This window comes from Mobula hypostoma, chromosome 25 (genome assembly GCF_963921235.1).
Source record: "Mobula hypostoma chromosome 25, sMobHyp1.1, whole genome shotgun sequence".
Classification (NCBI taxonomy): domain Eukaryota; kingdom Metazoa; phylum Chordata; class Chondrichthyes; order Myliobatiformes; family Myliobatidae; genus Mobula; species Mobula hypostoma.
This window is the reverse complement of record NC_086121.1, coordinates 39758498-39782591: the sequence shown is the minus strand read 5'-3', so window position 1 is coordinate 39782591 and position 24094 is coordinate 39758498. Positions and strand designations below refer to the sequence as shown.

Genomic DNA, 24094 nt, shown 5'->3' with positions numbered 1-24094 from the left:
ATCTACCTTGTTATGATCTTGCATTTTATCATTTACCTGAACTGCACTTTTGTTAGGTTTTTACATTTTGTTATATGGCCATTTTCTCACTCAATGCACATATAATGATTTGATCTGTATGAATTGCATACAGGTTAAGCTTTTCACTGTATCTTAGTAACCAATTCCACTTTGTGCTTGGAGTCAGAGCAAGTGGCTGGGGTACTTTGAGTTGATATTTACCATTAGATATTGAAGGCAGAGTGGGCATGCCAATGTGCTGGGATATTTGAATTGAGGGGGCATTCCGGTCTTCTATGAAGCAATAAGATGGCTATTTTCCTGGTGCCTGATGGCATATATTTCAGAAAATTGAAATAAACAAGTGAGGAGATTGCTGGGGCTTTAACAAAGTTCTTTGTGTCTTGGCAAATGACAGATGAGGTCCTGCAGGAATGGAGAGTGAAAAATGTTATGGCTTTGTTCAAGAGAGAGAATAGGGATAATCCAGGTAGTTATAGGCCAGCGACCCTCAAGTCAGTGGGGGTGGGGGGGGGTGAGGGAGGGACGCTGGCCTATAATTATGTTCAAACATTCCCTCCTCAAGTCAGTGGTAGGGAAGCTATTGAGAGGCTACTAGGGGATAGGATTTATGTGTATTTAAATGGCTTCATCTGCTTGGAGATGGTCAGCAGACTTTGTACAGGATGGTTCATGTTTTTCAAATTCAAGGTATTTTTTGAGGCGGTAAAGGAGCTTGATGAGAGTAAGATAATGGATGTTATTTAGAACATTGAACATAGAACATAGAATACTACAGCACTGTACAGGCCCTTCAGCCCACAATGTTGTGCCCACCCTCAAACCCTGCCTCCCATATAAGCCCCCACCTTAAATTCCTCCATATACCTGTCTAGTAGTCTCTTAAACTTCACTAGTGTATCTGCCTCCACCACTGACTCAGGCAATGCGTTCCACGCACCAACCACTCTCTGAGTAAAAAACCTTCCTCTAATATCCCCCTTGAACTTCCCACCCTTTACCTAAAGACATGTCCTCTTGTATTGAGCAGTGGTACCCTGGGGAAGAGGCACTGGCTATCCACTCTATCTATTCCTCTTATTATCTTGTACACCTCTATCATGTCTCCTCTCATCCTCCTTCTCTCCAAAGAGTAAAGCCCTAGCTCCCTTAATCTCTGATAATAATGTATACTTTCTAAACCAGGCAGCATCCTGGTAAATCTCCTCTGTACCCTTCCCAATGCTTCCACATCTTTCCTATAGCGAGTTAACCAGAATTGGACACAGTATTCCCAAGTGTGGCCTAACCAGAGAATTATAGAGCTGCATCATTACAATTTAAACTCTATCCCTCGACCTATGAAAGCTAACACCCCATAAGCTTTCTTAACTACCCTATCCACCTGTGAGGCAACTTTCAGGGATCTGTGGACATGTACCCCGAGATCCCTCTGCTTCTCCACACTACCAAGTATCCTGCCATTTACTTTGAACTCTGCCTTGGAGTTTGTCCTTCCAAAGTGTACCACCTCACACTTCTCCAGGTTGAACTCCATCTGCCACTTCTCAGCCCACTCCTGCATCCTATCAATGTCGCTCTGCAATCTTCGACAATCCTCTACACTATCTACAACACCACCAATCTTTGTGTCATCTGCAAACTTGCCAACCCACCCTTCTACCCCCACATCCGGGTCGTTAATAAAAATCACGGAAAGTAGAGGTCCCAGAACAGATCCTTGTGGGACACTGCTAGTCACAATCCGCCAATCTGATTGTACTCCCTCCACCACCACCCTCTGCCTTCTGCAGGCAAGCCAATTCTGAATCCACCTGGTCAAACTTCCCTGGATCCCATGCTTTCTAACTTTCTGAATAAGCCTACCGTGTGGAACCTTGTTAAATGCCTTACTAAAATCCATATAGATCACATCCACTACACTACCCTCATCTATATGCCTGGTCACCTCCTCAAAGAACTCTATCAGGCTTGTTAGACACGATCTGCCCTTCACAAAGCCATGCTGACTGTCCCTGATCAGACCATGATTCTCTAAATGCCTATAGATCCTATCTCTAAGAATCTTTTCCAACAGCTTTCCCACTACAGACATAAGGCTCACTGGTCTATAATTACCCGGACTATCCCTACTACCTTTTTTGAACAAGGGGACAACATTCGCCTCCCTCCAATCCTCCGGTACCATTCCCGTGGACAACGAGGACATAAAGATCCTAGCCAGAGGCTCAGCAATCTCTTCTCTCACCTCGTGCAGCAGCCTGGGGAATATTCCATCAGGCCCCGGGGACTTATCTGTCCTAATGTATTTTAACAACTCCAACACCTCCTCTCCCTTAATATCAACATGCTCCAGAACATCAACCTCACTCATATTGTCCTCACCATCATCAAGATCCCTCTCATTGGTGAATACCGAAGAGAAGTATTCACTGAGGACCTCGCTCACTTCCACAGCCTCCAGGCACATCTTCCCACCTTTATCTCTAATCGATCCTACCTTCACTCCTATCATCCTTTTTTTCTTCACATAATTGAAGAATGCCTTGGGGTTTTCCTTTACCCTACTCACCAAGGCCTTCTCATGCCCCCTTCTTGCTCTTCTCAGCCCCTTCTTAAGCTCCTTTCTTGCTTCCCTATATTCCTCAATAGACCCATCTGATCCTTGTTTCCTAAACCGCATGTATGCTGCCTTCTTCCACCTGACTAGATTTTCCACCTCACTTGTCACCCATGGTTCCTTCACCCTACCATTCTTTATCTTCCTCACCGGGACAAATTTATCCCTAAAATCCTGCAAGAGATCTCTAAACATCGACCACATGTCCATAGCACATTTCCCTGCAAAAACATCATCCCAATTCACACCATCAAGTTCTAGCCTTATAGCCTCATAATTTGCCTTTCCCCAATTAAAAATTTTCCTGTCCTCTCTGATTCTATCCTTTTCCATGATAATGCTAAAGGCCAGGGAGCGGTGGTCACTGTCCCCCAGATGCTCACCCACTGAGAGATCTGTGACCTGACCCGGTTCATTATTTAGTGCTAGATCTAGTATGGCATTCCCCCTGGTCGGCCTGTCTACATACTGTGACAGGAATCCGTCCTGGACACACTTAACAAACTCTGCCCCATCTAAACCCTTGGAACTAATCAGGTGCCAATCAATATTAGGGAAGTTAAAGTCACCCATGATAACAACCCTGTTATTTTTGCACCTTTCCAAAATCTGCCTCCCAATCTGCTCCTCTGTATCTCTGCTGCATTGACTTCAGTAAGGCATCTGATAAGGTCATTCATGGTTGGTTTTACCCCAGTCTCTCATGGTAGATTTCTCCCCAATGAATCCATTAGTTTTTTTAGAAGATAAAGATGGACGGGATCCAGGGTGAATTTTAAGTCTGGTTTCTGCTGCGTTCACCAGCAACTTTTATGTGTGTTGTCTGGTTTCTGAACTGGCTTGCCCTTGAAAGACAATATGCATGGGAGGCCATTATTTTAGTCTGTTTAGTCTATGGCCACTGATGTTCCACCAGGATTGGTGCTGGGACCTCATTTTGTGATATTTATCGAAGATTAGGCTGAAAATGTATATGGGTGGATTGGCATGTTTGCAGATGGCATCAAGACTGCCAGAGTTACAAACAGTGTAGAGGATACAGCAGGACATACAGTGGCATGCAAAAGTTTGGGCACCGCTGGTCAAAATTTCTGTTACTGTGAATAGCTGAGCGAGTAAAAGATGAACTGATTTCCAAAAGGCATAAAGTTAAAGATGACACATTTCTTTAATATTTTAAGCAAGAAAACTTTTTTATTTCCATCTTTCACAGTTTCAAAATAACAAAAATGGAAAAGGGCCTGAAGCAAAAGTTTGGGCACCCTACATGGTTAGAACTTAGTAACACCCCCTTTGGCAAGTATCACAGCTTGTAAACGCTTTCTGTAGCCAGCTAGGAGTCTTTCAATTCATGTTTGCTAAGGATTTTCAACCATTCTTCCTTGCAAAAGGCTTCTAGTTCTGTGAGATTCTTGGGCCATCTTGCATGCACTGCTCTTTTGGGGTCTAACCACAGATTCTCAATGATGTTTAGGTCAGGGAACTGTGAGGGCCATGGCAAAACCTTCAGCTTGTGCCTCTTGAGGTAGTCCATTGTGGATCTTGAGGTGTGTTTAGGTTCATTATCCTGTTGTAGAAGCCATCCTCTTTTCATCTTCGGCTTTTTTACAGACAGTGTGATGTTTGCTTCCAGAATTTGCTGGTATTTAATTGGATTCATTATTCCCTCTACCAGTAAATGTTCCCCGTGCTTAACAGTTGGAGAGGGTTCTTTTCATGAAATTCTGCACCCTTTTTCCTCCAAACATACCTTTGCTTATTGCGGCCAAAAAGTTCTATTCAAAAGGTTCAAAGGAACATCTAAACAAGCCTGATGCATTTTGGAAACAAGTTCTGTGGACTGATGAAATTAAAATGGAAATACTAGCAAATTTAAAGGAGACAAGGGATACAATTTTCATGCAGAGAGTGGTGAGTACCTGGAATATGTTACTAGGAATAATAATGGAATCAGGCAGTTTAATACAAATTCAAAGGCTTTTAGATAACACATGAATAAGAAGGGATATGGATAATACACAGGACGACATAGTGTAAATTTGCACGAAGACATGTGGGCCAAATGGCATGTCCGGATCTGTATTGTTTTATTATGTTTTGTGTGGCTCAGAATTTGCATACATGTGCCTGAAAAGGTGTGAAAGAATGTGAAGCGTCAAATGGCAGATCATACTTGTGGAGCTCAACTTTGGAAGAGATTGAGATAAAACTGGGGGGCGGAGGGAACAGAAGAACATTTCTCACTCACAATCTCTAATTGGCCAAATGGTGACAGCATATTTTCATGAATACCAGAACTGGATTTACTGAGTATACCTGCAAAGCTCAGGGTTGTATATGGTGACATACACAATATTTACTTGGATAATAAATTTACTTTGAGCTTTAACTTTGAATTGTTGATATTGTGTGGTACTACCATCGGACAGGAGATACAGAAGCCTGAAGTCGCACGTCACCTGATTTATGAACATCCTCCCTTCAGTCAGTCATTTCTTCAACCAATCTGCACAGCCTTAATCACTAACTCAGTATAGCAATGTCGTGATCATTTTACACTACAATGGACTTATTTTTGTTCTTGCAGAATTTTTATATATGTTTTTGTGATCTGCTTATCTGATTGTATGTGCCTGAGGCTGTTGCAAGTAAGTTTTTGATTGCCTGCTCCTGCACATAAATGTACTTGTGCATATTAACAATAAACTTTGATTTGATCCTTTGATTGAATGCTAGTCTACAAGGATGGAGTGACCCATAAAGGCCACCGAGGGTTTCTGATAACACAGTTCATGTTTCTACCCCAAAACATTCACATGCTCTTCTGTCTAAAAAGACTAAGTTGATTTCTTCAGAGGCAAAGTTAGGTAATATATAGGTTGATAACCACTTCCTCACGTGTGGCACCTCTGTCACATCCAGAATGAAGATATAAAATGTCCAATAACAGAGCAGTTAGTTATTCAGCTGACCAAGTCAATTCCAACTAGTGAGCACCCTTCCAGTAATTGATCCATAGCCTTCTAAGCCTAGGTGATTCAAATGCTTGTCAAGACACTTAACTGTTGTCGTGTCTCTACTTCCACCACTCTCTCCAGCAGTGTATTCCATGTACTCACCACACTCTGGGCGGAAAAAAAAAGGGTCCCCAAAGATCCCTTCTAAATCCTTTTTCCCTTACCTTACATCAATATCCACTGTACATCCGGAGGATGGAACGCCAATACAGATTTAAGCAGAGTCGGAACTCTAAGATTACATTTTTTAAGAAAATAGGAAAAACGTTGCTTTCCTCTTGTTGGGAAATAGGTTCTGAGGGACAATTAAGTGATGAGAGATATTTAAAATTTCCTTGAAGGAAGGAGAGGAGAAAATAGGACAAAAGGTTACCCAGTTGGCATCTGAGCAGAAGGCAGAGCTTTTTATGGGTCTAAGAGAAAATTATTTTGACACCAAATATAACCTAAGTGTTAATCAGAAGAAACTGTAAAATTGTTTGTTTTCTCCGATCGTGTGTTATTGACAGTCTTATCAAACTGCAATTGAAGCTTGTTAATCAGTTAAGTGTTCAGTCTATAATTAGGCTTCAGACTCTGAACATTTGTCTCACTCAATTAAAAGGTGAACTACAATGCAACTCAAATGTTGGAATAGGCTGTATAAGTTCCACACAGATTGTGTTCCAGAAGATATACGAAATCAAAATTATCATAGTGCTTTTAAACCAGAGGAGCTAAATTCTTGAAAATATCTCCGTCAAGGTGTACCTTTTTAGGTCATCTGTGAGTGACACAAGGTTCTTAGAAAATACTCATTGGACTAGTTTTCTATGACCAAGTAAAATACATTTTATACGAGATAGTTTCCAGGATGTGAGAAGCTGGTTGTTTAGTGCATCTGACATATTTTCCCAGTGTCAATTATGGGTTTAATGACGTCACCTGGTGAGCTGTGGTTAATTTTGCATCTCATAACTGAAACTAGCTGTTGAAAGTATGACCTACAACCATTGTTTACACTCAGTTATAAAAGGGAAAAAATCTTGCCACAAATTGGTAAAAGACGAGAACTTAAAAAATGAGGTGGGGGGTGGGAGTAGCACCCCAAGAATCCCCACAGACAACTAAAGATATTTAATGCTCCCTTTACATTTGTCAATTATGTTACTGATACGGTGGAGTGAAGGAGTTTCCCCTCATGTTCCCCTTAAACTTTTCATCTTTCATCCTTAACCCATGATCTCTAGTTGTAGTTCCACTCAAGCTTAGCGGAAATAGCCTGCTTGTATTTACCATATCTGCATCCCTCATAATTTTGTATACCTTCATCAAATCTCCCCTCAATCTTCTACATTCCAAAGAATAAAGTCTTAACCTATTCAGTCTTTCCTTGTAATGTCTATTTATATTTGTAAGATATTTCCTCATAATTTTTATAATTTCAACCTTTCCTGGAGGTAGGTGAACAAAACTGCAATATATAAGTTCATGCAGGAAGTCAGGGGCATGTGATCTGGGGAAACTTGGCTATGTGGATTCAGAATTAGCTTGCCTACAGATAGCAAGGGGTAGTAGCAGAGGGACTGTATTTTACCTGGAGATTGGTGACCAGTGGTGTTCCATAGGGATCTGTTATGGGACCTCTGCTCTGTGATTTTTATGAACGATGAGGAAGTTAGTAAGTTTGTAGATGACATAAAGGTTGGTGGAGTTGATAGTGTGGAGGGTTGTTGTAGGTCATAAGAGGACATTGATATGATGCAGAGCAGGGCTAAGAAGTGACAGGTGGAATTCAACCCACAAAAGTGTGAAGTGATTCGTTTGGGATGGTGTAACTTGAAGGTAGAATATGGGGTTAATGGCAGGATTCTTAACAGCATGGACAAGATAATAAGAGGAATAGATAGAGCGGATAGCCAGCGCCTCTTCCCCAGAGCACCACTGCTCAATACAAGAGGACATGGCTTTAAGGTAAGGGGTGGGAAGTTCAAGGGGGATATTAGAGGAGGGTTTTTCACTCAGAGAGTGGTTGGTGCTTGGAATGCACTGCCTGAGTCAGTGGTGGAGGCAGATACACTAGTGAAGTTTAAGAGACTACTAGACAGGTATATGGAGGAATCTAAGGTGGGGGCTTATATGGGAGGCAGGGTTTGAGGGTCGGCACAACATTGTGGGCTGAAGGGCCTGTACTGTGCTGTACTATTCTATGTTCTATGGAGGATGTTGGGGTTCACATCAACAGATCTCTCAAAACTGTAGTACAATATAATAGGGTGGTTAAGAGGGCATATGGTGTGTTGGCCTTCACTAGTCCGAGGATTGAGTTCAAGAGCCACACGGTAATGTTGCAGATCTATAAACACTGATCAGATCACACTTGGGAGTGTTGTGGTGAGGTTTGGTTGCTTCATTATAGGAAGGATGTGGAAGCTTTAGGGAGGGTGTAAAGGAGATTTACCTCAGTGCTACTTGGATTAGACAGCAGGTTTTATGAGGAAAGGTTGAATGAGCCATTTTTTTTTTGAAACAAATGAGGATGAGTGGTGATTTGATAGAGGTGAACAAGATGATATGGGCATACAGTAGATATAATGGATAACCAGAGACTATATCCCAGAGCAAAAATGATTACTTGAGCACAGTAGTTGTCCCTAGTCTGTAGGTGAATCTTAGAATCTGGGAGGAGTTGATGGTAAGGGGAGAGAGTGGTATTAATGTCAGATTAGCATAGTGGCTAGCACAACACTTTACAGTACCAGTAACCCAGGTTCATTTCCTGTTGCTGTCTGTAGGGGGTTTATACATTCTCCCTGTGAACATGTGGGTTTCCTCCAAGTGTTCTAATTTCCTCCCATAGTCCAAAGATGTATTGCTAGGTAGGTTAATTGGGCATTGTAAGTTATCCTGTGATTAGGCAAGTATTAAATCAGAGATTGCTGGGTGGAGTGGTTTAAAGGGTCGAAAGGGCCCATTCCACGTTGTAGCTTAATAAACAAACGCGTCTGATGGTTGGTGCAGACTGTATGGGCTGAAAGGCATGTATCCATGTGGTATGAGCCCATGAGCTGCACTCGTGTAACTCAACACACTGTAGAAATACCATTCATTGCATTGATTTAACTCCATTGGCAGCAGCTGTCAACCAATTGATCAGTTCTTGTGAAACCCAGTCAAAAATTAAAATCTGTGGGCAACCCCTCATTATCGATTGTGTTGTCTTCTAAGTGTAAAGAGGCATGGCAGGAAACAAAGTATCAATTCCAGTAAAAGGTTTTCATTTACATTGAATAGAAATTTATTTTGATTTGAGTTAAAGCAGCTGTAAATACAACAATTTGAATGTCAAATAATTTAACAACAGTTCCCAAAACAAGGAACATTGTTCAAAGATTATTTCTTTCTACAAAATTACTTAAGAAATTTACACAATAAGGAAAAAAATACTAAATCTAACACTATGCAGTAATTAGTGTCACTCTGCAATTTTCAATACTTTGTTAAGTGTTGATATTAATGTACATGTGTTGGACAGTTCAGTATTGTTGAACTGATTACCTTCAGCTCTTTGTAAAATAGTCATATCAAAATACACTGTGGTAGACTTTCTTTTGGTCACTAGGTATAAATTGGGAAACTGTTATTATATTTCCACCTTTTTACTGACCACAGAAATTACACATGGTTGACCTAACGAGGTCTTTGTAAATGGTCTTATTCAAATTTAAGGATGTGATGGGTGAATTTAATTTTAGAAAAGGGCAACATATTTGGGGCAACTCCTTCAGTCTCTGTGAGTAGAGGCATCCATGTAACAAGCAGATCTTATACATCAGCAATTCTCATGGCAAGGTTCTCATGCACCATAGGAACTTTGGCACAGAGGGAAGAAAACCTGGTGCCATAATCAGTTCACTCCTGATATTCACAAGGGGGAATATCTCAAAAAGCACCTGAAATCTGGTCACACAAATAAAGAGCCAGTTTATAAAACTGAGTCCATTTCTTCTTGTTGGATCACTGAATAACTTAGAAACATGCATCTGAAAACTGGTTGCAGCAAGCATTTTGTTCCTTACCTTTTTCAACAGTTCAGTGTTATATAATTTATATTAATCAGTTTGCATTTATTTATATGTCACATTATAAATTAAACTGTCAATAAGTTTTTTATTATTATTCATTTTTATTCCTCTCTAAACTGACAGCAATCTAATTTATATTAAATATACTTGTTAAGTATTAATGTTTTAGCTTTTTAAAATATGGTTCAATACCTACATTTGATATACTCTATGTTGTGTCTGTTTTGTTTAGAGGGTTGTAGACAGGATAGATAGTTGGTCTTTTTCTCAGGGCATGGGTAATATAGATCTAGAGGGCAGAGGTGGGAGGAAGTAATTCAAAGGAGATCTTAAAAGGTAAATATTTTACTCGGAGGTTGGTTGTTAATCTGAAATAAACCAGCAGATGAGGTGGTGGAGGCAGATTCAATTACAATGTTTAATAGGTGTGTGGACAGGAACTTGGAATGGAAAGGTGCAGAGGGATAAAGGCCTAATGCAGGCAAATGGGGCTAGTGTAGATAAGGCATCGCAGTCGGCAAGGACGAGTTAGGTTGAAGAGCTTGTTCCTGTGCTGTGAATCTACTTAAAATGAAATAGGTGAACATAGATTACCGGAATTTAAGAGCCAAACAACTTTTACCTGGGATTCATAGCCAGGATTATCGGATAACAGAATACTTGGTCTTTTATGTTTTTGGATCACACTTGCAAAGAGCACAAACTTCAAGTTAAAAAAGTCCATTGTAATTGATGTAAAAATCTACTGCTGGATATGAACTATCAGCTTTCACTTACATTCAAGTACGTAATGAAGAATAGATGCAGTCAGCTTGTGTTTTTAAGTTAACCATGAAATTGTCCTTTGAAACAGTAGCTAATTAGATACATGTGAGCTCCTGTTGAATGACAATGCTCCTTAAAAAAGATGAATGCATTGATTCTGAATAATAATTAGTTAATTTATAGATGCAATGAGATAATTTGTGCTGCATTCATATAATTCTCTTCTTCTGAACTAGGAACTATAAATTGATCTTTTTCGTTATAATGTTTATGTACACTTTCACTTTCTGAGCAGTGAGCCATGTCTTCCATTTTAAGGAGACACCAAATATCTTTTAACTTCCCTGCTTGCATGCCCTACCTGACTACCAAGTTTCTGTGCTAAAGGCAAGACATATGCTTGGATAGGTGTTCTAGTCACCTTCCAATACATCCTTCATCCTTAGGTGACCACGACCAACACGATGCGTTCAAAATATTCTTGAATGGGAGTCAAAAGGAATAGAAGTTCTTGTGGCCTGATGTTCAAAGAATTTGACCTTTCATTGTAAATTTATAAAACTTGGTGAAAAGTGAGCCAAAATCTCAAATATCCTCCAGCCAAAACTTGCCCAAAACATTAATGGGTTTGTTAATAGAAAATAGGAGGAATGAGAGTTCAGACTAGCTTTTTGCTCTGTTTTGCTTAGTTAGTTGAAACCCCCTTACACTTGTCATGGTTAGACTTCTGAATGTTGGTTATCTGGTCAATGTGATAAGTATCAGACTTCTTTAAGTGAACTGGGGGTAGGGGGTAATGAAGAAATAAATTAATTATACAAATCCTGCATCATTGTTACACTCAACTCCCAACTAGTTTAAGCACTTAAGTTTAGTTGTACTGGTAATTCCCACTGAATTGCCTTTTCAGTCACTTCTTTGTCCCTACACTTCTGATTTCATCCAAGGTTTTCAGACATTTTAATGTGGATTGAATTTGATTTGAAATTGGGTTTTTATTCAAAAGAGAAGCATGCAATAGAGAAAAATCAAGTTTAAAGGGAGGAAGTTTCACATAAAATGTTGCTGGATTGAACTGCCAGAGGAACTGGTGTTGACAGGAACAGTAGCAACTTCTAAAAGGCATCTGGACAGGTACCCGAATGAGTAGGGCATAGAGGTATATTGAATTAATTCAGGCAAATGGGTTTATTATCGATAGGCATGATGGTTGGTATAGATGTATTGAGCTTGTTTCTATGTTGTACAGCTCTGTAACGTATATCAGTCAGACATTTCTTGAAGGTCTACGCAACAAAGAAACCAAATTATTGAAGGTAAAGATATTGGCTTGGCTTAAATAGCAGTGTTTTGCATATGCAAATAGACTGCCAGAAATGCTACCATTCAAACAAGACATGAAACTGACGATCACATATTTGAAGTTGCAAAATGTTCTGCATTCAGAATAGAGGATCTCCCGGTTGCTCTGCTAAAAACTCTATCATTACACATTAGCTACTAATTGCTGGAACCTTGCTGAGCATAAATTCGCCAGCCTGGTCGTCTGTCTCCGCAGCAGCTGCACATCAACAGTTTTTGGGGACTGTGAAGCACTTTGAGAAGTCCAGAGGATTGAGACAGATACAAGTTTTACTTTCAGAGTCCATTTAACATCCTATGAAAAGCACATGATCATACAGGAATTACTGTCATTGCTTTCCCCAATGACACGTATAAAGAGTTGATGATATTATCCTGCAATATGTAGGCAAGGACATCTAGTATCATTTAGGATGACAATGGAAAACACGCACTTGTATGATCTCTGCTGGCACTGTGCTGTATGAACATTAACTTAGCACCCATGGTTGAAGAACAGCATGTGGGTGATAAGAGTGCATGGCAGCATCCATGGGACAATAGGAGAAGGGAAGAAAGGGCAAGAACTTGAAGCAGTATCCACGTAAATACTTAAAAATAAAACACCAAATGGAATAAAATTGACTGAAACAAAAATTTGTCTTGCAACATGTTTGACTGAAGAGCCTGCTCCTGTGTGTAGTGTTTGAACGTATGGTCAATGGTCCTTTCTCAGATCATGTTCCTTCTTAGGGAGACAGAATGTACAACTGATGTGAATTTACAGTCCTGGTTTGTATTCCTGAGGCCTGACTATGGAGACTGACAGCAATCTGGAAGAAAATCATTCAAATTGGAACAATCTTGGCTCAGCTAGAAGATGGAACACTGTATTAACATGACAGCTTTCAACTTTCGGCAGTGACAAGAAGATTTCTTCACTATCATATGCAAGAAGTATAATTAGCAAAGAGGTCATTAGAAACTACTGAGAATAACCATTTATCCCACTACTTAAACTTGTCCTCTTAAAAATGGTGAAAGTATTCCGAATCCATCTAACCAACAGGGAAACTGCACTCATAACATCCCCTGTAGACGTCGTATGGAGTAGCATCAGGGAGTCTGAAATCATTTATCACCAAGGGAGGAAAAAGTTGACAAAATAAAATGCAATTACTCTGGGTTTTTTTTTGCATTGTGACAAATTTCCCTTTTTTAAGCATTTTTTGAAGTCTCTTAAAATGTATAAATAAATTACAGAGCTGATACATTGGGGAGAGGGATTTTGACTCCCAGTTTAATCAGTATGAGACAGATGCAGAATCCTCCACCACCTATGATAACTACTCCTATAACTGCCTTGAGGAAAGATCTTCTTGACCGATAGAAGTCACTTGGAGCCAGAATGCTGAGCAGGGCTGTGTTAACAGTTAATGTGTACAGGATCGAGATGCCTGTATTCAGGGCAACAATCTTCCCAAACTTGGCAAATGGAATAATGATGCAAAAGAAGAGAGGGACTGTTGCTATGACAGTGGTGATGGCACTGGATACGATGGCAACACCAACATGTCTCACAGCTGCCAGAGTTCTCCATTTCCCTGCTTTGCATTTATCCTATTAATCAAACAAGACAGAATATTAGTGGACATGTTCAACCAGCCATTGAGCAAGAAAAACTGCTGATGCTGGAGGTTTGAAACAGAAACAGACAATGCTGGAAGTACTCAACAAGTCAGGCAGCATCTGTGGAGGGAGAAATTGAATTGTTATTTGGGTTAATTATTTTTCATCAAAACCAGGAAAATTTAGAAATTTAATATGGTTAAGTTTGCTGAAGGAGGGAGATGTGCAGAGAACAAAGGGAATATCTACAACCATTCTATCCAAAACATGTGCAACCATTCCTAAAGACAGCGTCTATCCCACAGATATCTCCTTGAATGGACCTCTTATATGCTAAGGATGATCTCCCAAGCTATGTTGTTGTGGGCCTTGTACTTTATTAGTTTCCACGTGCTGCATTTTCTCTGTAGCTGCTGCACTATATTCTGCATTGTTTTAAACCACCTTAATGTACTATGAAAGGTTTGATCTGCTTGGGTGGTACACAAACAAAAGCAATTCACTATATCTTGGTACACGTGACAATAGTAAACCAGTTCTAAATTTTCCAGACCTCACTCTCATTCAGGCTGACACCACCATTCTTGTGTTTCTGTCTTCTGCTATCTTTCCCCTATTCACAGTCCTAATCTTCATATACAGGACACACACAAAATGTTGGAAGATTGCAACAAGTCAGGCAGCATCTATGGAGAGGAATAAATATTTGACCTTTTGGGCTGAGACCATCCCCAAAATGTCCACTCCTAATTCTCCTCCAAAGGTGCTGCCTGATTTGCTGAGTTCATCCAGATATTGTGTGTTGCTCAGATTTCCAGCACCTGCAGAACCTCTTGGTTCCTAATCTTGATTATCTCATCTTTGTCTCATTTCTCTCTTAGGTTCCCCCATGCCATTGCTTTGCTCACCTTGTCCATAGTGTCTTCCCCTATTTTCACAGGTAGATAGATAGATAGACATACTTTATTGATCCCGAGGAAAGTTGGGTTTCGTTACAGTTGCATCAATCAAGAATAGAGCAATATAAAACCATAAATAATTAAATAATAATATATAAATTATGCCCGATGGAAATAAGTCCAGGACCAGCCTATTGGCTCAGGGTGTCTGACCCTCTAAGGGAGGAGTTGTAAAGTTTGATGGCCACAGGCAGGAATGACTTCCTATGACGCTCTGTGCTGCATCTCAGTGGAATGAGTCTCTGGCTGAATGTATTCCTGTGCCGAACCAGTACATTATGTAGTGGATGGGAGACATTGTCCAAGATGGCATGCAACTTGGACAGCATAAAAACCCAGTAACTACTGTCCTGCTGCTCGTGTGGTCAGAGAGTAGCTCCCTCTCTTTGGGTATTTTCTCTGGTTTCAGTCAAATGCCTCATCTTGCTCTTACTGAAAACACACACTTCACTCTATTGCCCTTCCTAAAACCATCTAAAAGGGACGAGACATTCTGCAGATGCCAGACTTGAGCAGCAAATGACCTTGCATACTAGGGAGATGCGTGAGATGCTACAGCTCATGGTGCTTCTGAAGATGCACAGTGACAAGAAGGACCTGTTGTTAAATTCCCCTTATCTCTCTGAGTTTAGAAGTGAATGCCAGCAAGGCAATGATTTTTTCTACAATTCTTCCTTTAGTACAAACGAAACTCTGGAGGAAATCAGCAGGTCAGGCAGTATCTATGGAGGGGAACGAACAGTCCTGATGAAGGGTCTCAGCACGAAACATCAACTGTTTATTCCCTTCCTAGATGCTGTCTGACCCACTGAGTTCCTTCAGGATTTTGTGCGTTTTCTAAAACCATCTAATCTGCCCTTTTATATCTACAGTACGTTCCTGAAAACATCGCTTTCTATATCTAAGTCAAGCCTCCAGAAAACCAGTGTTCACAGAGAAACTAGAGGTGAATCTCTCCCTTTGCAACCGTGAGCATTGCATAGGCTCCAGATTTCAACAGAAAGTAGTCACATCAGATGCAACAACCAGCAGAGGGAGTTGGGTGAAAAGCTTCCATTTCAGCTCCTTTTCTCCCAGATCCATAACTGCACATAAAAATGACACTGTAAACAGCCTTCTTGTTGCCATCTCTTAATCTTAGCAAATATTTGTACCACTGATTGATAGAAAATAAATTGTGTAAGACTTGGGCTTTTATACAGTTCCCTGCTGCTATGCACAATTGGTTACCATGACATTAAGTGGTAATTGAATCAAGTATGTGATTTGCCTCAAATTTCTCTCAAATGTACAGCTACTGATCTGTGCAGTTAAATGTTTTTCAATTTTTCCAAAATGTATTTTTCATATAGTCTCTCATTACTTTGTTGTTCCTTTTTGTGCCTTGTGACGCATTGGGTGGAAATTTTGTCCTTTCTGTAGCATTTGCCTGTTTTCTGTGAGGTCAAGTTACTAGTTTGATGCTCAGTCCAGCGTGGATGGAAAGCGTGCAAGGAGCCAGCTGGATACAAACTTGGGACCGTTTGCCTCGAAGTCTGGTGTTGATGCCACTACACCACCGGCCGGCTAACTCATTACTTTGTTTCACAGTAATTTACATGGAAATCCTGTAACTCCCCACCTTCACTTTTGTTGTTTCCTTAGCTAGACCACATCCCTAGATGTTAGGTATCTCACATAGTTCTGGTTTTTGGAGCCACAAGGTAGATAATGGGCTATAAATCAAAAGAAAGTTCAAAACATTTAGTTGGTTCCACTTACATCAGTCTCGGCTGTCGGAAGGGTTTCCCCTGCCAGCAGGTAACCCTCAACGAGATGGACACAATAATCCACAGAAGATCCCACCAGGATTGACAATGAGATGGCTTCCACTGCTCCCATTTCCCAGCCCAACCAGTACATGATAGCAACCATCAAGCATATTACACCTAGTGAAATATAACAGATAAGCACATTATTGTACAGAGCATGTGACCACCCCCCCCACACTTCACCAAGGACAAAGAACATGGGAAAGGAATGTGGTATAGATACTGATGCATTGTGTGTAAACAAGTATCCTGTTTGTACAGAACAATATCATTTGAATAGACAAGATGAATAGTCCTGATGAAGGGTCTCAGCCCGAAACGTTGACTTTTCCATTAATGCTAGGTGATGGATGTAACATGAATGTAAGGAAGGACAAGCCAATGATTGGGTACAAATGCCGGCAGAGCAAAGAGTTAAATTGTACCACAGAGGCAAAATTCAAAGGGGTGAAGAATGCAGGACTGAAGGTGCAGTACTTAAATGGGCATAGCATTCGGAATAAGGTGGACAAACTCATGGCACAATTAGAGATTGGTCGGCATAATGTTATGGGCAGAAAGAAGGCCATAGTTAAGGAGCTTAACACAAAAGGACAGGCAGGAAGGCATAGACGATGGTGTGGCTCTACTGGTAAGAGTTGGAATTACATCTTTAGAAAGAGGAGAAATAGGGTCAGAGAATGTTGAATCTTTGTGGAACAAGTTAAGAAACTGCAAGGGTAAAAAAACATTATGGGATTTAAATATAGGCCTCTAAATAGTAGCTCAATGTGGGGTTGAGATCGCAAAGGCAGCTGAAAAAGGCATGTAATAAGGATAATGACAGAATTGTAATGCGGGACTTCAATATACAAGGGGATTGGGAAAATCAGGTTGGTGTCGGATCACAAGAGAGGGAATTTGTTGATACCATGAGGTGGCTTTTTAGAGCAGCTTGTGCTTGTGCCTACGAGGGGAAAGGCTATCTTAGATTGGGTGTTGTGTAATAACCCAGATCTTTTTGGGGAGCTTAACATAAAGGAACTCTTAGGAGGTTGTGATCATAATATGGTTGAATTCATACTGCAATTTGAGAGGGAGAAGCATAACTCACACGCATCAGTATCACAATGGTATAAAGGGAATTTCAGAGGCATGAGAGAGGAGCTTGCTCAGGTGGATTGGAGGAGGATACTGGTGGGGATGATTGCCAACTAGAGATGGCTGAAGTTTCTGGATATAGTTCACAAGGTGCAGGATAGATATGTCCCACAGAGGAAGAAGTTCTCAAATGGCAGGTATAAGCAACCATGGCTGACAAAGGGAATTAATGATGGCATGAAAGCCAAGGAAAGGGTATATAAGGTAGCAAAAGTGAATGGGAAGTTGGATGATTGGGAAGATTTTAAATTCCAACATAAGGCAATTAAAAAAGCCCCAAGAAGGGAAAATATGAAATATGAAGGCAGACGAGCCAATAATATAAAGCAGGATACCAAAAGTTTTTTCAGTTATATAAAGAGTAAAATGGAGGTGAGAGTTGATATTGGACCACTGAAAATAATGCTGGTGAGGAAGTAAGGGGGTGGGGGTGGGGACAAAGAAATGGCAGATGAACTTAATGAGTACTTTGCATCTGTCTTCACTGTGGAAGTCACTAGCAGTGTGCCAGAGGTCTGTGTGTGTGTCAGGGAGCGAGAATGAGTGCCATTGCTATTACAAAAGAAATAGTGCTAGGCAAACTCAAAGGTTTTAAGGTGGATAAGTCAACTGGACCAGATGAACTACATCCCAGAGTCTTGAGAGAGGTTGCTGAAGAGATAACAGATGCATTGGTCATGATCTTTCAAGAAAAACTTGATTCTGGCATGGTCCCGAAGGACTGGAAGATTGCAAATGTCACTACACTCATTAAGAAGGGAGGAAGGCTAAAGAAAGGAAATTATAGTCCAGTTAGCCTAACCTCAGTGTTTGGGAAAGTATTGGAGTCCATTACCAAGGACGAGCTTTTGGGGTACTTGGAGACTAAAGATAAAATAAATCAAAGTCAGCATTGTTCTTCTAAAGGGAAATCTTGCCTGACAAATCTGTTGGAATTCTTCGAGGAAGTAACAAGCAGGGTGGAAAAAGGAGAGGCAGTGGATGCCATTTACTTCGATTCTCAGAAGGCATTTGATAAGGTGCCTCACATGAGGCTGCTTAACAAGATAAAATCCTATGGTGTTACAGGAAAGATACTGGTGTAGATAGCGGAATGGCTGACAGGCTGGAAGCAGTGAGTGGGAATAAAAGGGGCCTTTTCTGGTTGGCTGCCGGTGATTAGTGTTGTTCCTCAGAGGTCAATATTGGGACTGCTGCTTTTCATATTGTTTGTCAGTAATTTAGATAATGAAATTGATGGCTTTGTGGCAAAGTTTGCGGATGATTTGAAGATAGGTGGAGGGGTAGGTTGTACTGAGGAAGCAATGCAATTGCAGCAGAACTTAGACAAATTGGAAGAATGGACAAAAAAGTGGCAGATGGAATACAGTGTTAGGAAATATATGATCTTGGTAAAAGGAACAATAGTGCAGACTATTATCTAAATGGGGAGAAGGGTCAACCATCAGAGGTGCAGAGGGACTTCGGAGTCCTTGTGCAAGACTCCCAGAAGGTTAATTTACAGGTTGAGTCTGTGGTAAAGAAGGCCAATGCAATGCTGGCATTTTTTCCAAAGGGGATAGAATATAAAAACAAGGAGATAATGCTGAGCCTTCATAAGACACCAGTCAGGCTGCACTTTGAGTATTGTCAACAGTCTTGGGCCCAATATTTCGGAAAGGATGTGTTGTCATTGGAGAGAGTCCAGAGGTTCATGAGGACGATTCTGGGAATGAAGGGGTTAACATATGAGAAGCATTTGGCAGCTTTGGGTCTGTACTCACTGGAACCTAGAAAAATGTGGGGGGGGGGGGATCTCATTGAGACCTACCGAATGTTGAAAGGTGGATGTGGAGAGGACGTTTTCTATGATAGGGGTATCCATACCTAGAGGGCACAGCCTCAAAATTGAGGGGTTATCTTTTAGAACAGAGGTAAGGAAGAATTGCTTTAGCCAGAGAGTAGTAAATCTGTGGAATGTTGTGCCACAGACTGCTGTAGAGGCCAAGTCTGTGGGTATATTTAAGGTGGAAGCTGATAGTTTCCTGATCGGTTAAGGTATCAAAGGATATGGCGAGAAGGCAGGTGTATGGGGTTGAGTGGGATCTGGGATCAGCCATAATGGAATGGCAGAGCAGACTCGATGGGCAGAATGGCCTAATTCTGCTCCCATGTCTTATGGCCTTAAGCTGTCTGGCCTGCTGAGTTCCTCCAGCATTTTGTGTGTGCTGCTTGAATCTCCAGCATCTGCAGATTTCCTCGTGTTTGTGAGTCGGGATAACTAACCAGGTAACCAAACATTTTTTGAAGCATTGATTGGTTGATTAACACTGGCCAGCAGCCAGTTTTGTTCAACTTCAAGGACCCTTAGGTAATGGCTTGTTGCTGATATAGCACTTCTGAAAATAAAACTGCACTGAAATGTCAATATTGATTATGTGCTTAAATCTCAGGAATTCCCTGAATCCATTACCTCTTAACTCAGGAGACTCCATGTGATATCAAGATCGGCTGACTACAAGAGAAACGGTAAACCCAATGGGCCTTAGTAATTCCCAGGTGTCACACAAATCTTTTCCAAAGTCAAGGTCACATTGAGCCGAGCTGTGACAATAGATCTATACCACAGGCAGCCTCCCATCAAATAAAACATCACACGTTCAGGAAAGTGACAAATTCTATCCAGTTACCTACCACTGAAGAGATACAAAATGTTTTATTTGTCATTCTCTATTTTATATTTTATTATTAAGGATGTGGAAGTTTTAACAAAGCTGTGGAGGAGATTTCCCAGAACGCGGCCTAAATTAGACAGCATGTCTTATTAAGAAAGGTTGAGCAAATTAGGGTTTTTTCTTTGGAGTGAAGGGGGATGAGAAGTGACTGGGATAGAGGGGTATTAGATTATAAAAGGCATAGACAGAGTGGTCAGCAGGTACCTTTTCCTTAGGGTGACAGTTAATATCAGAGAAAATCCATTTAAGGTGAGTGGATGAACATTTAGGGATGATATCAAAGGCAGGTTTTTTTATACAAGTGCCTGGAATGCACTGCCGGGCATGGAGTCTCCTGGATAGGCACACGGATGAAAAAAAAAATGGAGGATTATGGACTGTGTAGGAAGGAAAAGTGAGATTGATTTTGGAGTAGCTTAAAGGGTCAGTACAGCATTGAGGGCTGAAGGGCCACTACTACGCTGTACCGTTTTACCTTCCGACAGTGCTGTCGAGCAGCACCGTTTAGGAAAACAAGTGACAAACACCTGGTCTGCACACAGCTTTTACATATGGAAAACTGGTGGATTGATTTGCCAGCCAATGTGGAGTGCACGCACCTTCTGCTGTCTGGAAGCTCAGATCGTAGCTGGTTTTCTGACTTACAGACAGTTTACAGGAACAGGATCCTGTGTCTGCATGTGCAAGATGGCGAGTTTGGAAAGAGCTTTTGTTTCTCATATGTCTTAATCAACCAGTGGCAAGTGGCTTATTTATTCTTCTGCATGACAGCCTTCCACTCTCCTGGTATTCCTTGCTTTCCACTTGACAGTTTGCACTCTTTTTGCCACAATTCTGGGAAGATAATGTGTTTTGAAGCACAGCAGAAATAGCAGGCGGGACAAGCAAGTGATATTATTTAGGAGTGATGACGTCTATAATTTTTGTTTTCACTGGCTCCAGGTTTGCAGTAACAACCTGAATTATAAGCAACTGTTAAGTAAGTAGGAGGAGAAACAAATGCACAATGTGAGCGAATGTGCACAGTGATAATTTACTTCACTGATTGGTTATTAATGAACACTCAAACCAGGCCATTCAACCAGAGTGCAGGAGGCAACACCTGTGCAACTGCAAAAATGAAGAAACAGTAATATAAATAAATAAGCAATAAATATTGAGAACACAAGATAAAGAAAGTGAATCTATTTGCTGTGGGAATATTTCAATGATGGGGCAAGTGAAGTTGAGTGAACATATTCCATTTGGTTCGAGAACCTGATGGTTGAGGGATAATACCTATTCCAGAACCTGGTGGTGCGAGTCCTGATAGCAGCAGTGAGAAGAGAGCATGTCCTGGGTGGTGGGGGTCTCTGAGGATGGATGCTGCTTTCCTGAAACAGCATTTCATGTAGATGTGCTCGATAGTTGGGAGGACTTCATTCGTGATGGACTGGGCCATATTCACTAATTTTTGCAGGATTTTCCATTCAAGGGCATTGGTGCTCCCACACCAGGCTGTGATGGTATAATTGCAACATTTAAAATGTCTTTTAAAAGTTGCAATTATACCTGCCTCTGGCACCTACTTACCACTTCCTGGGTGGGAACATGCCAATCAGGTCCTCTTTAAATCATTCCCTTCTCCCATTAAACCTCAAACCTAGTTTTAAACTCGCAAAAAATACTGTGGTTATATATTAATGATTTAGATGAGGAAATTAAAAGTAACATTAGCAAATTTGCCGATGACACAAAGTTGGGAGGTAGTGTGAAACGTGATGAGGATGTTATGAGAATGCAGGGTGACTTGGACAGGCTGGGGGAGTGGGCAGATGCATGGCAGATGCAGTTTAATGTGGATAAATGTGAGGTTATCCACTTTGGTGGTAAGAATGGGAAGGCAGGTTATTATCTAAATGGAGTCAAGTTAGGAAAATGGATCTAGGTGTTCTCGTACATCAGTCACTGAAAGCAAGCATTCAAGTACAGCAGGCAGTGAAAAAAGCTAATGGCATGCTGGCCTTCATAACAAGGGGAATTGAGTATAAGAGCAAAGAGGTTCTTCTGCAGTTGTACAGGGCCCTGGTGAGACCACACCTGGAGTACTGTGTGCAGTTTTGGTCTCCAAATTTGAGGAAGAACATTCTTGCTATTGAGGGAGTGCAGCGTAGGTTCACAAGGTTAATTCCCGGGATGGCGGGACTGTCATATGTTGAAAGATTGGAGCGACTGGGCTTGTATACTCTGGAATTTAGAAGGCTGAGAGGGGATCTTATTGAAACATATAAGATTATTAAGGGATTGGACATGCTGCAGGCAGGAAGCATGTTCCTACTGATGGGTGAGTCCAGAATCAGAGGCCACAGTTTAAGAATTAGGGGTAGGCCATTTAGAGCGGAGTTGAGGAAAAACTTTTTCACCCAGAGAGTGGTGGATATACGAAATGCTCTGCCCCAGAAGGCTGTGGAGGCCAAGTCTCTGGATGCTTTCAAAAAACAGATGGATGGAGCTCTTAAAGATAGTGGAATCAAAGGTTATAGGGATAAGGCAGGAACTGGATACTGATAGTGGATGATCAGCCATGATCACAGTGAATGGTGGTGCTGGCTCGAAGGGCTGAATGTCCTACTCCTGCACCTATTGTCTATTGTCATTCATCTTATCTAGGCTTCTCATATTTTAAACACCTCTACAAAGTAACCCACAAGCCTCATTCACTCTAGGGAAAGCAGCCCCAGCCTATCAAGTTTATCCTCATAACTCAACCCTAACAGATCCAATTTTACCCCACAAATTACTGACATGTCCAGCTGCTGACCCATGTTCTACAGTATTATAAAGTATTACAGTACAGGGTGTTGGTGAGGCCACACCTGGAGTAGTAGGAAGTTTTGGCTCCTTTACCCAAGAAGGAACGCAGTAGCATTGGAGGCAGTCCATAGGAGATTCACCAGGCTAATTCTTGGGATGAGAGGGTTGTCCTGTTAAGAGGTATGAAACAGGATGTGTCTGTATTCTCTGAAGTTTAGAAGGGAATGTGATTTTACTGAAGCATATATGATCTTAAAGTGACATAACAGGGTAGAAGTTGAGATCTTTTCACAGTAGGAGGGTCTTGAACAAGAGGGCATAGTTTCAAGATAAAGAGACGGTCATTTCAAATTGAGGTGTATTGAAATCTCATCTCATAGATGGTAGGGAATCTCTGACAATCTCTACCCCAGAGAGCTGCGAATACTAGAAATATTTAAAGTACAGTTAAAAAAATTCCTGAAGGATTTGAGGATTGAGGTCTTGGAGAACTGGAATAGAAGAGAAAATGCGAGCTGGAGGAGATCAACTTGAGGGGTGGAGGGGACTACTCCTGCTCCTATTCTCTTATCTTCTGATAGGAATTGATCAAATTCCATGGACAATTAACCTGCAAAGGTTTACTCAGAATTGGCTGTAAGATCTTTGATGAGGTTTGGACTCTGAATGGCAACAACCTTAACATTGACTTACTGACAGTTACTTCTGAGAAACAAGCATACAACAAATTAAGTTTTATACAAATTGGTTCAACACCAGTCTAAATAACTGCCTTGTGTTTGGTGATTATATGTATGTATTTTGGAAGATATTATTATATTTTGATAACATTGCTTCTGTATTTGACTTTGATGTGGCCTGATAAACGATGGAGATATCCTTCTAACTTAATTTTAGTTCTGCAAGTGCAATAATGAGTTCCCGTAAAGCTGAAGAGTGAAAATGCAAGACCAGGGGACCCTGGATATTAGGAGATATCAATGGTTTGATAAAGAAACAAAGGGAAGCATATCATAAACACACAAAATGCTGGAGGAACTCAGGAAGTCATGCAGCATCTATAGAGGGGAATAAATTGTCAATGTTCTGGGCAGAGGCCCTTCATCGAAACTAGAAAGGAAGGGAGCAGAAGCCAGACTGAGAAGGTGGAGAGAGGGGAAGGAATACAAGCTAGAAGTTGATAAGTAAAACCACATGAGCAAGAAGATGGGTGGGAGAGG

The 24094-nt window shown here is 41.0% G+C and overlaps 1 protein-coding gene across 2 annotated transcripts in view; it reads right to left on the bottom strand.

Annotated features, from left to right (window-relative positions):
- Positions 1 to 8951: 8951 nt before the first annotated feature.
- The window catches only part of disp3 (dispatched RND transporter family member 3), a 439032-nt gene continuing 423889 nt past the window's right edge, over positions 8952 to 24094 (bottom strand). For both annotated transcript variants that reach the window (XM_063033465.1, XM_063033466.1), the window contains 2 exons: positions 16178 to 16344; positions 8952 to 13448 (listed from right to left, as the gene is read on the bottom strand). In XM_063033465.1, the coding sequence (XP_062889535.1) occupies positions 13086 to 13448; positions 16178 to 16344 (530 nt within the window). In that variant the 3' untranslated portion in view covers positions 8952 to 13085. The remainder of the gene's footprint in view (positions 13449 to 16177; positions 16345 to 24094) is intronic.